This window comes from Mesoplodon densirostris, chromosome 10, assembly GCF_025265405.1.
Source record: "Mesoplodon densirostris isolate mMesDen1 chromosome 10, mMesDen1 primary haplotype, whole genome shotgun sequence".
Taxonomy (NCBI): domain Eukaryota; kingdom Metazoa; phylum Chordata; class Mammalia; order Artiodactyla; family Ziphiidae; genus Mesoplodon; species Mesoplodon densirostris.
The window spans coordinates 29,276,589-29,293,253 of record NC_082670.1 but is presented as its reverse complement, the minus strand read 5'-3'; the positions used below and the strand labels follow the sequence as shown (position 1 = coordinate 29,293,253).

Below are 16,665 nucleotides of genomic sequence, written 5' to 3'. Positions count from 1 at the left end.
CAAACAATCCCAAATGACAGTAAGACCATTTTATAATGAACTCCTTCCTTCCATCATCAGGGATATAGTGCCAGATTATCTACTTTTTTGTTGTTGTTAAACATTTATTGTGTGCTAACCAAAAGTCCGGCACTGGGCGGGGCATTGAGAATACAAAAATAAATGAGAAAAGTTCCTGCTTTCAAGAAGTTCACACTCTGGTAGAACAGAGCAAAAGGAAACAATTGCAAGATGTGATAGATAATATAATAGAGGCATGTAAAAGGGGGTAATAATCAATTCTGCCTGGGAATAGTAAAGTCATGAGGAAGAGACATTTGAGCTAGAACTTGCTAGAGGCGTTTAAACCAAATGTTTAGGGCTTCCCTGGTGGCGCAGTGGTTGAGAGTCTGCCTGCGGATGCAGGGGACACGGGTTCGTGCCGCGGAGCGGCTGGGCCCGTGAGCCATGGCCGCTGAGCCTGCGCGTCCGGAGCCTGTGCTCCGCAACGGGAGAGGCCACAGCAGTGAGAGGCCCGTGTACCGCAAAAAAAAAAAACACAACCAAATGTTTATTTTTCTTCCATTATTAATGTAAAACATTAGAGAAAATTTAGAAAATTGAACTGAGTTTTCTAGGATGAGTTTATCAGGTAAAAGTCTAACATTTTAGAGAAATCAAAATCATTCTTTCATATATTCATTCAGCGAGTATTTATTGCCTCAGCCCCCTGCTCGATTCCAGGAATGCAACAAACAGTTCTTGCCACAAGGCGCTTTCAAGCTGGTGGGATGACAGTGATCAAAGACAACTGCCACACAATGTGAAACTGCATAGCAAGCACGGGAGGCTTTGGAAGCACCTGGCAACCTCTAATCTGGATAGACTGAAGACACTGAGATTTACACTGTCAGGCCAGGGTTATATTAGGCACTGTCTTGATTTCATCTTTTATTAAATTTGATGACATTTCAAAATGTGAAAAAGTGAAGTGGAAAAGTTTGAGAAACCCCTAGGACTGTGCCTAACTTCGCCAATGAACAAACATTTCAGCACGAATGTAGTAACTGTGGGAGTTACGCCTAGTTTGCCTGCACTTTTCCATTCCCCTTCCCGTTGACAAACAGAGTCTCCTAAGGGTTACCTTGGTAAGATTTAGGTGGGAAAAAGAACGTCAGTCCAGCCAAGAGGCCCTCTGCCATAGCAGATGCAGCAAGCGTTGGAAGTCATGTTTCTTCCAAAACTCTTGACCTCCTTCTCTGAGCCCAGTTCTGTGCTAGCTCCGTGCGTAAATGAAGACTAAACGCCTGCAAAGTGGGCAAACGAAACAGCAAAGAAACTCACACCGGGTAATCGTGGGGAAAGAAACATTTAACAGTCTTCATATACTCTCATACTTTAATTTAACTCTTATCACAACTGGATCCATCCAGGCGATCAAACAGGTTCATAGAAGAGATGGGCAGCGACCTGCTCGAGGCCACAACGCTGAGAGCACACAGCCAACGCCCTGCCCCGGGGGCGCAAGCGCCACGGCGCGGCCCGCAGCGGGAGAGCCCCGGGCCTCCGAGAATTCCGGCCCAACACCCAGAACGTGCGGTGGGCGCCTCCCTTTCTCCTCCCCGGTTCTGCAATGACTGGCACCGCGCCGGGCTCGCCAGGCTTCGTCGGTCTCAGCCGGACGGCCGAAAAGGAGGTACCTGCGTGGTCTGGGCCTCGCCGCCGCCCCAGGCCCGGCCGACTCCCTGCGTGCTCCAGAGTCGAAGACGCTCTGAGAAGAGGTAGGTGGCGTCCGGATCCCGCCACGTCTCGGACCTCGAAGCGCCTCCTGCGCCCCCCAGCACCAGTCCTCGCCACCGCCCCGGGGCCCGGCTCCGCCCCACCGCCCACGCAGGCCCGCCCGCCGCCCGCGGCCGGAAGCCGGGCCGCCTCGCGCTACAAATGCCTGAGTGGCTGCGCAACTGTGGGCAGTTGGTCGGGCCGCAGGGTCTTACCAGTCAGCGTGAGTGCGGGAGGCCCGGAGGGGGCGTTGCGGCGGGGTCGCCTGGCTTGGTGTCCTTCCCAGTCCGTGTGTCCTGCGAGCCCGAGTGCGGCGCTCTCCTTCCAGCGGCGCGGGGGCTTCGCGGGCCGGGCGGCGCGGCAGAGATGTACTCGACGCCGGGGCTGCCGATGCCGGGGGCCTCGCTGGTGCTGCGGGTGTCCTTCGTGGACGTGCAGCCCGAGGTGATCCCCGTGCAGTTCTGGGGGCTGGTGGGCGAGCGGCGGGACGAGTACGTGAGGCTGAGCCGGGAGATCCAGGAAGCGGCGGCAGCCGCGCACGGCCCGTGGGCGCTGGGCGGCACCTCAGCCTCGCCAGGCGAGCTGTGCCTGGTGCAGGTGGGTCTGCTGTGGCACCGCGGCCGCGTGGTCAGCCGGCAGGCACAGGAGAGCCGCGTCTTCCTGCTGGACGAGGGTCGCACCATCACGGTCGGCGCAGGCTCGCTGGCGCCTGGGCGCAGCGAGTTCTTCCACCTGCCGTCGGAGGTGCTGGGCTGCGTGCTGGCTGGCCTGGTGCCTGCGGGCGGTGGCGGCGTGGGCGGGGGCGAGCCCCAGCACTGGGCTGCCAGCGCCGTGGACTTCCTTAGCAACCTGCAGGGCAAGGAGATGCACGGACGGGTCCTGGACGTGATGCTGCTCCACCGCCTGGTCCTCCTGGAGGTGCCCGAGCTGTACCAGCAGATGCAGGAGCTTGGCCTGGCCCGGCAAGTGCCCGACGGCCTTTTCCGCTCCCTGCTCAAGCGCTACCTCTCGGCCACTGCGGCTGTCCTGGGCCCCGGGGCCCCGGTCGTCCCCCGAATCCCGCCCAAGCAGGAGCAACCTGGCCTGGATTACTTCTACCCCCAGCTGCAGCTGGGCGTGACGGAGCCCATGGTGGTCACCCAGGTATGCCATCCCCACCGCATTCACTGCCAGCTCCGCAGCCTCTCACAGGAGATCCACCGCCTCTCCGAGAGCATGGCTCAGATATATGGGGGTTCCCCCGGGACAGGGGATGAGAACTATACCAGTGCCACCTGGGAGGAGAGGGAGGAGAGCCCAGACAAGCCGGGCTCTCCGTGCGCATCCTGCGGGTTGGATGGACATTGGTACAGAGCGCTCTTGCTTGAGATTTTCCGGCCCCAGCGCTGTGCCCAGGTACTTCATGTGGACTATGGAAGGAAGGAGTTAGTGAGTTGTAGTAGCCTTCGCTACTTGCTGCCCAAATATTTTCGAATACCAGTGGTGACATACCCTTGCGCTTTGTACGGACTCTGGGATGGTGGCAGAGGCTGGTCTCAGTCACAGGTCAGTGACCTGAAGGCACTGTTTCTGGGCCAGGCAGTGAACGCAAAGATTGAATTTTACTCTTCCTTTGAGCATGTGTATTATGTCACCCTGTATGGAGAAGATGGGATTAATCTTAACTGTGTGTTCGGAGTACAGTCCTGTTGCTTGGCGGACCGATTCCTTCAGAGCCAGGGAATAGAGGAGGAGGAGGGGGGCGGGGAGGAGGAACCGGAAACAGCTTTTCAGTCTCAGTCTCCTGCTGAAGAAGTGGATGAAGAGATTTCACTCCCAGCCTTGAGATCTATCAGGTTAAAGATGAACGCCTTCTATGATGCCCAGGTGGAGTTTGTGAAAAATCCTTATGAGTTTTGGATTAGGTTGAGGAAACACAACGGCACCTTCAGCAAATTGACGAGGAGAATGTGCAATTTCTATGCCTCTGCCAGTAAGCTGGATGGTGTTGTTTTGAAACCTGAAGCCAATGACCTTTGCTGTGTGAAATGGAAAGAAAGTGGCTATTATCGGGCTATGGTCACCCGATTAGACGACAAGAGTGTGGATGTATTCTTCGTTGACCGGGGCAATTCAGAAAATATGGACCGGTATGATGTGAGAATGCTGCTCCCTCAGTTCAGGCGGCTACCAATACTGGCCCTGAGGTGCACCCTGGCTGATACTTGGCCTTTGGGAAAAAATTGGAGCCAGGAGGCAATTTCCTTTTTTAAAAAGACTGTGCTCCACAAAGAATTAGTTATCCATGTCCTTGATAAGCAGGATAGTCAGTATGTTGTTGAGATTCTTGATGAATCAAGAACAGGGGAAGAAAACATTAGTAAGGTAATTGCTCAGGCTGGATTTGCCAAGTATCAGGAATTTGAAACAAAGGAAAATATTTGCATAAGTGCCCACTCTCCAGGGCGTGTTTCAAACCATTTTACTGCAGACAATAACAAAATATCTTCTGCCAAGAAGAAAGTAGAACACAGAGTCAAGAGAGAGGGTGAAACTACAGCTGTTCCAGAAACTGTGAATGACACAACAGTTGTGACAAACTTTTCAACTGGACTAGTAGTACAGGACAAAGAGAAAAGAGTGTCTGTTTATTCTGCTCTTGTACAGAATTTCTTGGACACTAAGCCAGGCTCTTTTTGTAAAGAGGAGCTAGAAGTTGGAAGTACAGTAGAAGTCAAAGTGTCTCATGTTGAAAACCCTGGCTATTTCTGGTGCCAGCTGACCAGGAACATAGCAGGATTTAAAGCGCTAATGTGTAGTATTCAGGACCATTGCAAGAATACAGCCACTCCCTACCAGGGAACCACCCCTGCTTGTTTGGCAAAACGAATAGCAAATGGAAAATGGTCCAGAGCTCTGATTACTGGGGCACAATCTTCAGAGCATGTCAACGTCATATTTGTAGATTATGGAGAGGAAGAAACGGTATCTGTGAAGAATATTTATTCAATTAGTGAAGAGTTTCTCAAGGTTAAGGTTCAAGCTTTTAGGTGCAGCCTTTATAATTTAATTCAACCAACGGGTCACAATCCTTTTGTTTGGGATGAAAAGGCAATCCAAGCTTTTAGTGAATTTGTGCATAAGGCATGGGAAGACAATGTAGAATTAAAATGCACAATATTTGCTTTGGCTTCCATTCACGTTGAAGAACTGTTTAATGTCGTGGATTTGCTAACACCTTTCCAGAGTGCATGCCATTTTTTGGTAGAACAGAGACTTGCAAGACCAGTAAAACTTCAGGAGCCTCTGGAGTCCTCTGTTCAGCTCCATTCTTACTACTATTCTACACATGATATGAAAATTGGAAGTGAAGAATCAGTGTATATAACACATGTCAATGACCCTTGGACATTTTATTGCCAGCTGGGAAGAAATGCAAATATTTTAGAACAGTTGTTATATCATATTACACAATTAAGTAAAGTTTTGCTGAATTTAAAAACATCTCCCTTGGTCCCCAGCACATTGTGCCTTGCCAGGTATACTGACGGAAACTGGTATAGGGGGATAATCATAGAAAAAGAACCAAATAAAGTCTTTTTTGTTGATTTTGGGAATATTTATGTGGCAACAAATGATGATCTGCTTCCAATACCTAGCGATGCATATGACGTCTTACTTTTGCCCATGCAAGCCATTAAGTGTTCATTATCTGATATTCCTGATCATATACCAGAGGAAGTTACAACGCGGTTTCAGGAGACTATTTCAGATAAGTCATTGAAGGCTTTGGTTGTAGCAAGAGATCCAGATGGAAGACTGATTATAGAACTATATGATGACAGTATTCAAATTACTGCTAATATTAATGAGAAGTTAGGACTCCTGGGTTCCAAAGGTGGAACAAGAAAAAAAGAAAGTGAATCACTCCTCTTTACAACTGAAACTCTTGAAGCAAAAAAGGAAGCTGTGAAGTTGTCACCTACAGAGTATTTAAGTAAATCAATAGAGAACAAATCAGACAGTTTGGTGATCTTAGGAGAATCATACAAACCTAAGATCAGTTCATCATGTAAGGAAATCAAATTTTTATGCAGTTCAATGAAGACAAACTTAGTCACTCAATATCAGGACTCTGTGGCAAATAAAAATAACCAAGTGTCTCCATTACCAGTAGAAAAGAAATTAGTAAGTTCGGCTGAGCCCCCTTTGAAAGCCACAAAACTAGAAGCCACTCTTCCAGAGAGAAAAATAGGAGATTCATGTAACAAAGGTTCACCTCTAAAATTTTCTGAGTTCCCTCAGAAGACTATAATGCCTGGCTTTAAAACAACTGTGTATGTTTCTCATATAAATGACTTTTCAGACTTTTATGTTCAACTAACAGAAGATGAGGCTACAATTAATAGTCTTTCAAAGAGGTTAAACACTGTTAGAACAAGTCCTGAATATTATGCAGGTCCACCTTTGCAAAGAGGAGATATAATACGTGCTGTTTTCCCAGAAGACAATTTATGGTATCGTGCTGTGGTCAAGGAACAACAACCCAATGACCTTCTCTCTGTGCAGTTTATAGATTATGGCAATGTTTCTGTGGTTCACACCAACACAATAGGCAAACTTGACCTTGTTAATGCACTATTACCCAGACTGTGCATTCACTGTTCCTTAAGGGGACTTGGGGATCCTAAGATTTTAAACCATAAGGAAATGATGCGTTACTTTTCCCGAAGGACAGAGGAGGCTCAACTAAGATGCGAATTTGTTCAATTTCAAGACAAATGGGAAGTTATTCTTGCTGATGAACGTGGGGTCATAGCGGAAGATATGATGAGCAGATATGCTTTCAGTGAAAAATCTCAAATCGGACTTTCTACCCAAATAATTAAAGGTGCCTGTTCAAAGTCTGTCAACAAAACAGACGTAGACACTTCTGTATTTCTTAACTGGTATAATCCAAAGATGAAGATGATACGAGCTTATGCCACGGTGATCGATGGACCTGAATATTTTTGGTGTCAGTTTGCGGACACAGAGAAACTTCAGTATTTAGAAGTGGAAGTACAAACTGCTGGAGAGCAGGTGACAGCTTGGAGAAGCTGCATCCCCTGCCCTCATATTGGAGATCCTTGCATAGTGAGATACAGAGAAGACGGGCATTATTACAGGGCACTTGTCACCAATATTCGTGAAGATTCTCTTGTGTCCGTCAGGCTTGTGGACTTTGGAAACGTTGAAGATTGTGTGGACCCCAAAGCCCTCTGGACCATCCCTTCTGAACTGTTGGCAGTTCCCATGCAAGCCTTTCCATGTTGCCTCTCAGGATTTAATATTTCAGAAGGTGCATGCCCTCAAGAGGGAAATGACTACTTTTATGAAATAGTAACAGAAGATATATTGGAGATAACAATATTAGAAATCAAAAGGGATGTTTGTGATATCCTTTTAGCCATTGTTGACTTGAAAAGCAAAGGCGAAAGTATTAGTGAGAAAATGAAGAAATATTCTAAGATTGGTGTGAGTGACAGTGACCTGCCCTATGAAGAAAATGACCCAGACATAAAGGGAGCTCTTGGGTCCCCCAGTCCCGACGTTGGACTTCAGAAACCAAGTAGCAAAGCTGGACAAGGGAAAGCACTCTATGTTGAATCACAGACAGGTAAACTCTTGGAAAGAATTGGCACAGACTTAAACATCATTGAAACCAAACCAGGTAAATTCTTTGACCCTGAAACTGATAACATTTTTGAAACTTTTGAAAACCCAGGCAAAGATGAAATTGGCACTGAGACGCTGGAAGGTAAAGTCGGGTGCCATCTGGGTGACAAAGCAAAGTTTGATGATAAGTACCTAATTACAGGATTTAGCACATTGTTACCACATGCCACCGAAACAAAGGAGGCACTGGAACTGAATTCCTTTGAGGTGGAACTTTCTCCTGATGATGAGTCCAAAGAATTGCTGGAGCTGGAATTCATTGAATTGCAGCATTCCTTAGTTGCAGATGAGGGGAAAGAAGAGCTGGGCCTGGTGCCTCTGTCTGTACCTCTTCCCCAAGTCCGTGACCCAGCGGCCAACCTGCCACCATTGCCAGGGCTACTACCCTTCAACTGTGAAGCCGAGAAACAGCCTGAACTAGAATTACCTACAGCCCAGCTGAGTCTAGAGGGCAAAATAAACCCTTTGTCTTTAAGAGTTAGTCAGAAAGCCCAAGAATCCCTGTGTGCTGAAGATACAAGAAGGTCCAGTTGTGCGGAATGCTTTGATGAGGACCATAGGCTGTGCCAGCACGGAAAGACCTGCTATGCCAATACGCAGATTGAAATGAATATCTATAAAGAAGAATTTACAGAATATACATCTCCGTTTAGAGATGCTGTTTCATCGTTGAACTCTGTGTTTTCTGAAGAAGAACCCAGAAGGAAACACAATCACACTTTACCAGATCATGTCTCGGGTATGTGCAGTTTTTGTTGTTGTTTTTTCCCATTTGCTTTTACTTAACTAAGTGAAAAGTACTTATTTGTTTTAAAGAAAACAGAATAAGTCTTATTTGAATTTTTAAAATATTAATTTGGGGGAGGGAAGATTAAAACCTGAGAAGAGAATCAGATTTGGATTTTACGAAGGGTATTTTAAACGTGGGTAATTAAGTAGTAAAATCAACGTAAAATAATTCTTTATATGCTGGGTGAAATGCTGAATTATTAATTTTGCTTTTAAAAATAGAATGCTTCAAGTCTGTGTCTCCAAAATGTAATCACATTTAAAATATAAACAAATCATCTCTAAAATCAAGAGGTTATGTTTTTTGGTAAGTTTTGAAAAATATAGTGTTCCTTTACCAAGCATAACGTAGGCATGAATTTACAGTAGGGATCATTTCAGCACAGTTTTAAGAATTAACTGTTTTGCTTCATCATATACCTTGCCATTCGTTTAGAAGCACTTAAAAAAACGGAGTTAGGGAGCCTGTATTAAGGAAGTTTACAGCCATGAGTAAATATTGGAGAACATTTATTGTCATTAACTTTTTTATAAATTATTTTTGCTATTTTCTTGGCTACTTAATGAGATTTGAAAGTTACACAAAATAGCTATCTTTTAGGGGTTTTTAAAATAATCAGACTTTTTAAGTGTCAATTTTTATATTATTAGATTTGAGCCATTGTACAAAATAGAGAAAACAATAGACTAAGGAGAATGAAATCATCATAATCCCACCACCAAGAAATGGCCACCGTGAATGCTATGATGGTGTATATACTTCCTTCCTGACGTTTCTCACCCTTTCTGTGTGTGTCTACTTACATACAGTTTAAAAAACTAACTAGAGGTCATACTGTCATACAGTCTTCAATTCTGCATCTTAATCCCTAAAATATGCTTTCAAAAATATTTTAGGGCTTCCCTGGTGGCGCAGTGGTTGAGAGTCCGCCTGCCGATGTAGGGGACACGGGTTCGTGCCCCGGTCCGAGAGGATCCCACATGCCGCAGAGCGGCTGGGCCCGTGAGCCATGGCCGCTGAGCCTGCGCGTCCGGAGCCTGTGCTCCGCAACGGGAGAGGCCACAACAGAGAGAGGCCCGCGTACCGCAAAAAAAAAAAAAAAAAAAAAAAAAAAAAAAAAAATTTTTTTAGTTTTGTAGTATGCCATCCTGTGGATGTATGGTAATTTATTTAAATACCATCCTGGATTTTTAGTCCTCATTGTCACATTTTAATAATAAGTAACAGCTTTGTGATAAAAATGTCTGCTCACTTGTATGTACCATGCTGCTTTGCTGTAGAAATGGCTGTTGTAACCACAGACCACATTACATGTGGCAATAATAGCCAGCTTTAAGTAGTAACTCTCAATGTTAGAAGTCAGATTCACATCCTTAAAAAAACAGCACATCATGGTCTTGTTTTTTGAGGAGAGCGGTAAGGAATTGTACGGGGAAGAGCCATTGGAAAAATTTAAAAATAAAATCGAGGGAGGGAGGCTTAGAACATGTTGTACCATATGTGATATTGATGATACGAGAATAGTAAATGCATGTTAGGGAAAAGCTTTGCTTGCATATCTTTAAGGAATTAAGAGGTATGCATTGAGTCTTGCTCTATTCAATTTGGCAGCTCAACCAGAGAACACCTACACTCTGAAAGGATTTACTGTCGGATCCAAATGTGTTGTGTGGTCAAGTCTAAGAAACACATGGTCTAAATGTGAGATTTTGGAATTAGCTGAAGAAGGCACAAGGGTATGTAAAACTGAAGTAATTTGTCTCAAAATGTACTTGCAGATGGTTAAGGAAATTTTACCAAACTTTATCAGACTAGAAAATCCAATTGAATAGATTATTTACCTGCTCATTCCCCCTGATAATTTGATGCAGTGCAAAAATCATTCAAAAAGTTCATATTATAAGCATCCAAGGCTCTTTCATCTCCCTTACTCCCGAAATCCTATCTATCAGTCACTGAGCTCTGCACTTTCCACTTCTTATCTCTTAGTTAAAACTTTTTATACCTAATGCCACTGTCTTGATTAAGTCTCTCATTTCACAGCTAGATGCCTCTAATAACCTTCTATTGGTTTACCTCTAGTCTTTATTCAGTTGATTCTCCACACTGCCAGTGTGAAGTTTGTCAAATGCAAATCTGACTCCATCATTCGCTTGTGGAAAACCTCTTGGAAACCTCCAGTAGATTGTGTTTTTCCTGTGGTCTGAAAACCACCTTAATCAGAATCACCTGGCACATTTCTTAAATGCATTGATAGATTCCTGGACCTTGCCCTGGCTGGCTGATTGAGAACTTCCAGGGGAAGGGCCAGTAACGTATACTCTTGCACCAGGAAAATTTGAGATCCTCAAGTCTAGAAAAGTCATTAACATGCCACAGGAGGTTCTCTGGGGTTGAGCATCCATGTACCTCTCCAGCCTTAGGTCTTACTCCTTTGGGTTTTGTGTCTTATATTAGATGAACACCATACTGCTTGATTTCTCTTATATATACTCTTGTGTTTGGCTTCTTTGATATAGTTAATACTGCAGTTCTATTTGCCTGTATTCTGTCCCCTTCCCAAACTGGATAATTTCCACTTATCTTTAAAAGATTAGCCATTGCCTCTTCCAGGAAGCATTCACTAGCATTATTTTCTAAATCTCTCCATCTCTTCACTCCTCTCTGTCCCCTGCCAACAACAGCTTTATACCTGTATTGTATTCCTATACCTCCTATTGCAGGAGTCTGTACTTCCTACACTGTATTGTAATTGTCTGCTTAGTGGTCTGTTTCTCCACCAAATTTTGAACTTCTTGAGATCTAAATTTTATGCCTTTGATCTCTAGGCATAGATACTCAATGTACATTTTTTGAACTGAAGTGCCATTGAGTTGAAATGTAATATTGATGTTTAATAAAATCATTTAATTACCTTTTAAAGTATTTCCTTTTAAAAACGGTTGCTGTGGTACATAAATCAGTTACAGCTTTTGGAATGATCAGTTTTTACTATTTTTTTTCTCCTGTAGGTTTTGAACCTTTCAAATGGTATGGAAGAGGTAGTGAACCCTGAGAATGTCTGGAATGGTATACCCAAATTGGATAAGAGTCCATGTGAGGTATGGGTTTATGTAAATAGTAATTAATGAGAGTGTTCTCTTTCATTTTGAAAGGTGACTGGAACTATTTCCAAAGCCCTTGTGTTTAGGAATAATAGAGGAAAAAATACTACTATTGTAATAATAACAGTAGAAAATAGCAATAATGCAATGTTTCTGGATTTTATGCCCAGTATCTCTTATTAATGTTTTACTGATTGATTTTCATTTGGGGATTTAAAAAAAGGAAAATAGGCATTTGTGACCTTTATGAAATACGTTTGATGCAGAAAATCTGGGAATATGGCAAAGTTAAAAAGAGGAAGTATCAATCACCTGTAATACATCCTTCCAAAGGCAAATGGACTGATCAGTTTGGTTTTCTTTAATAATCTTTCTGTTTATATGGAATATAAATATATCATCTACATATTTTGAACATGGTTGATTTCATTGTACATTCAGTTTTATATTCTGTGTTCTTCATTTAAGATTATATGGTAGGCAATCTCCCATGCTGTTATGATATGTCTAGACATTTGAGTTTATCCTGTTTGCAGTTTGTTGAACTTCTTGGTACAAAATCTGTATCTGGTAGTTCCAGTATCTCGTCATGGCAGGGTTTTCATCTACTGATTGTCTTAAGAAATGATTAACTTTTCCTCGTTCGTTGTATGTTGAGTAATTTTGGATTATATTCTGAATGTTTTGAGTATGATGTTGTAAGACTTTGGAGGCTGTTAAAATCTTCTGGAAAATGTTAAAGTTTTTGTATTAGCAGGTGGTCAACCTGATTAGGTTCATACCACAAGTTCTCTCTCTCTCTCTCTGTGTTTGCTGGTTCCAGTGTCAGTTTAGTCTTCAACGTCTTTGCTATAATGTTTGGGTCTGCCCAGGGCATAAGCCACAGAGGAGTTAGTCTAGAACTTGGGCAGAGGTTTATACAGTCACTTAGGGGTTAAAGACTTAGTTATGCTTTTCTTTTCTTGATTCTGTTCTGCATTTGCATCGTTCGGGATGACCTTAGGTTCACATATAATATTAGGGGTTCAAATTTTCCAATTCCTTTCCTCTCTGAGATTTCCTCCATGCTTTGAGGCTCCAAGGGTCCTCTCTTATTCAGCCCGCAGGGGACCCGTTTCCTGGTCCTCTGGCCAGAAAGCATGCTTCTCCCCGTGTTTCCCTGTGAAACCAGTGCTGACCAGGCAGCTCTGTTTGACAGGCCTGCCTCTGGCGTGAAGCAGATAGAGAAAAGAGAGAGAAAACACACACACCCCACCCCCTGCCTCTGGACTCTTCAGATAACAAAGGTCTGTTTTCCTCAATCCACTGGCCAGCGTCTCCTCTCAGATTTGTAGGTGCCTGCACTGTGACTGCTGTGCAGAAAAAAAATCAGTGAAGGGGTTCCCCCCCCACGCCCCACCCTTTAGTATTTGGGGCCTCTTTGCCCACTCCACTGGCTAGAAAGAGGGGATTTCGCTCAGTTTTGCTGCCCACCCCAGCCTGGCAGCTCTGATTTGGCCCAATATCTCGTCAAAAAACAAGAGAAAAAGAAAAAAAAGAGAAAAAACCAACAACCCTGTGAAACTCACCCGTTTGGGGTCGTTATTCAAGTTTTTACTACAGTCCTTCTATATTTCTGATCCCATTTACTTTTCAGAAGCCTCAGGTAGTTGCTTTTTGTATTCTTTCCAGAATTTTCCATTGTAATCAGTGTAAGTCAGCTTACTCCATCTTGGCTGCAACCAGAAGGCCATAGCTGCATAATATTACATGACATTACTGGACAATGATTCATTAAACCATTTCTCCTCTTGTTGGACATTTAGGTCATTGAATTTGTTCACTATAAAAAAATCATTGACGTTCTTCACCTCTTGAAAGCTGAAAATTGGAAAAGGGCACTTGAGTCCCTGCATGGAATGCTACAGTGGAGATATTCCAGATAAATGGGTATTTGAAGAATAGAAAATATACTTGATGTTATTCTTCATTATAAAATCAAATTGGCATAGTCTTAATAGGATTACTTTTTGTTGTTCACCATTTTTCTGTTGTATCTATGGGCCCCTTTCTGATTTTAATTATTTTGTATTTATAATAAAGAAGTTGTAGTAATCCAAAGGTTTCTTTTGTTAGGCTGTATTCCGGACAGTGGGAAAAGATCTTTACTGCCTGTCATTGGATGATACTGTGGTCAAAGGTAACTTGTGTTTTTAAAACAAAATACTTTTACCAACCAGAATTGCCAAGTCTTTAAGGTATGATTACCCTGAATCCCTCAAATAAAAATGGTTCATCCATTTCCATGGATGTTAGCAGTAGGAAAATAAAAACCACTTCAGCTAAAAATGGTGATAAGTAAACAAGGAGATTTCTTGAAATACAGGGAATTTGATTGAATTGATCTTGAAGGTGTATGATAAATTCATATTTTAAAGGATTTTTTCAGTGTTAGCTCAGATGTTCAAATGATCTTTGTTAAATAATCTCTTGGAATTTCTTTTGAGATTTTTAGTGTATATGATGATCCTATTTTTTGGATGTTCCTGGTTATTGCATGATCTTGTTTGTAAGTAGCACACTGATTCTTAGATTGAGGCACATGGAGAATGAAATCAGCTTTTGGTGACTTTAGTATTATGTGAAAAATACGCACTAATGAAAGAGAACAAAGAACTAATTGGTTATCAGCCTTGCCAAATATCATCCTAGAAAAATATAAAATATGCCGATTTCATAACCTTTTTCGAGAAGTTTTATATGATAATAGGTACAATGTGAGAACCAAAATATTTTTAAAAATCACGTCAGTCAGAATAATTCCCTGTAGTAATTAGAATGCTCATCTCTTCCCTCTCCCCATTTTTAGAGGACATTAATTTTGTCATGGTAGCACCCATGTAAAGAATTTTCTTGGGACTTCCCTGGCGGTCCAGGGGTTAGGACGCGGCGCTTCCACTGCAGGGGGCACAGGTTCTATCCTGCTCGGGGAACTAAGGTCCTGCATGCTGCAGCATGGCCCCCCGCCACAAAAAAAAAAAAAAAAATTCTTATTTTTATCTTTCTTTCTCAACTTGAGGTTTTTCTCTTCTTGTTTCAGAAAAGAGGTCTGGAGATGACAGAGATGTAACTGCGTCCATAAACGTGGCCAGTGAGTCAGGAGCTGCTCTTACACAAGTGCTACCTCGCCCAGACCAACAGAATATGTCAGAAAATTGAGGGCACGTAATCATAAGAAGTTGTCGTTTCCGAAAAGCTTGATATGTGTCAAAAACAAAACAGATCTCAGGCTGCCTGTGTAGTGTATTTATAGTGCTATTTCTGCATATACGGAGCTGGGATCTTTCCTCTCCCTTTAAATGTGTTATCTTTCTAATCAGTTGGATTTATTTTGCTAAACAATTTGCTAACACATTACTCACACTGCAAAAAAAATATTTGGGTTTCTTCTGAATATAGTGTTTAAAATAGAAAATTATAGGTTTATGACAAGCATATTATATGATGCTACTTGGGAGGATGGCTTTGTTAGCAGTAAGTCCTTCAAAATTTTTGTTTTCTTTCTGAAGCTTTGCCTTTCTGTCTAGTTTTGACTAATATTCTGTTTGAATTTAGAAGTATACTAATATGACACAAGATTTGAATAAAGTTTGTCCTTAAAAGTATAGTGGTGTCATTTCATTAAAAAGGAAATATCTGTGGTTCTGGAATATCTGTAGTCATGGAACGAACCACCATTCTTCAATTGGGGGAAACACAGTAATATTAAATGTTAGCTTTTATGTGTTAATCACTCAGTTCGTACTTTAAATGCATTTTCTCATTTAATCCTTGATTCTGAGGTGCATATTAATGTTATCCACATTTTATAGGTGAGACAATTGAAGATTTTTAGAGAAGATAAATAATTTGTCTAATGTCAAAGAGCTAGCAAATCTCGGAGGCTTGATCAAACCTAGACCCATCTAACTTCAAAGCCCAAGCTTTTAAAACATGGTTTTGCATAAGTGGTAGTATGCAAAGTATAGGTCCTAGCTTTAGGAAACAGATCTTAGCTATATGCTGCTTATTAGATATGTGACCTGAGTAGGTTATTATAACATTGTTGAGTCTTGACCTTCCTCATCTGTAAAATGGGGTTAATAAAACCTTTCTTTCAGTGGTTTTAAGATTAGAAATAATTTACGTAAAGTGCCAGAAAAGGAGTAGGCATTTGATAAATATTTCCTTCTTTCCCCCAAAAGATACTCAGTATGCACTATGGTAGGTTGTATTTTTTAAACTTTAACTCACTGGATCCTTTCAGCAGTTACTTTCTCCTTTCAGCATCAGCATGTGCCACCAACAAAGGATTTTAAAGAGGTGCTATTGAATGGGACATCAGTACAATTGGAATGGTTATCCATTTCTAAAATGAGTAAGGAGGTTTGCTACATGTGAATGGGGAAAAAGATGTATGTATATGAAACATTATGAGACCCTGAAGCCTGATGGGAATAGTGAGAATTAAGAACCTTAAGAGTTGGGTATCATTTCATTTCAATAAGTAAAAAAGAGAGGGTTCTGCATTAAACGTAATTGAGGTAGATGAGTATATTCCTTGTTCCTGGGATAATGATTAGATACATTTGGCTCATTCATGTAGGAGATATAGTTGTGAATTAATTACTGGGAGAAAAGATCAGAGAAGATGCATTAGGGTCGGATTATGGAAAGCCATCAGTTTCATGCTAAGCAGTTTAACTCTCTATTTAAATATGTTTAATCTGAACAGTTAGAGGAGAAATCATATTTCTCAAAATGAGTGTTTTTGCACATTAAAACATTAAGATAGGCCTGAGTGCCAAATCAGAAAACACAGTTACTTATTAACTGGGCAAAAGGAATAGGGATAGAATAGTTAATCAGGCTTGCTTACTAAGTACTGATTATCCTTGTTCACACAGGCTTTAATTAAACTTGATTATGGAGAATTCATAGGAACAAGACCATTCTTAGACCAAAATATACTTAACTGATAAGTAGCAGAAATGTTTATACCCCTTGGGAAACAAAACACGTTTTCCATGACTCCCAGAAACATAAGTGCACAAATCTTTCAGCTATCTTTTTTTTTTTTTTTTTTTTTCGGTACTCGGGCCTCTCACTGTTGTGGTCTCTCCCATTGCGGAGCACAGGCTCCGGACGCGCAGGTTCAGCGGCCATGGCTCACGGGACCACCCGCTCTGCGGCATGTGGGATCTTCCGGGACCGGGGCACGAACCCGTGTCCCTTGCATCGGCAGGCGGACTCTCAACCACTGTGCCACCAGGGGAACCCTCAGCTATCTTTTTACCT

General features: G+C 42.5%; 1 protein-coding gene across 2 annotated transcripts; it reads left to right on the top strand.

Annotated features, from left to right (window-relative positions):
- The first annotated feature begins 2,124 nt into the window (after positions 1-2,124).
- Positions 2,125-14,458, top strand: TDRD6 (tudor domain containing 6). 2 transcript variants are annotated; one of them, XM_060111152.1, is made up of 4 exons: positions 2,125-8,194; positions 9,857-9,981; positions 11,257-11,346; positions 14,429-14,458. In XM_060111152.1, the coding sequence occupies exons 1-4, from the start codon at positions 2,125-2,127 to the stop codon at positions 14,456-14,458; spliced, it is 6,315 nt and encodes a 2,104-aa protein (XP_059967135.1). The 2 variants fall into 2 exon arrangements, with proteins under 2 accessions (XP_059967135.1, XP_059967136.1); XM_060111153.1 differs by lacking the exon at positions 11,257-11,346.
- The last annotated feature ends 2,207 nt before the right edge of the window (positions 14,459-16,665 follow it).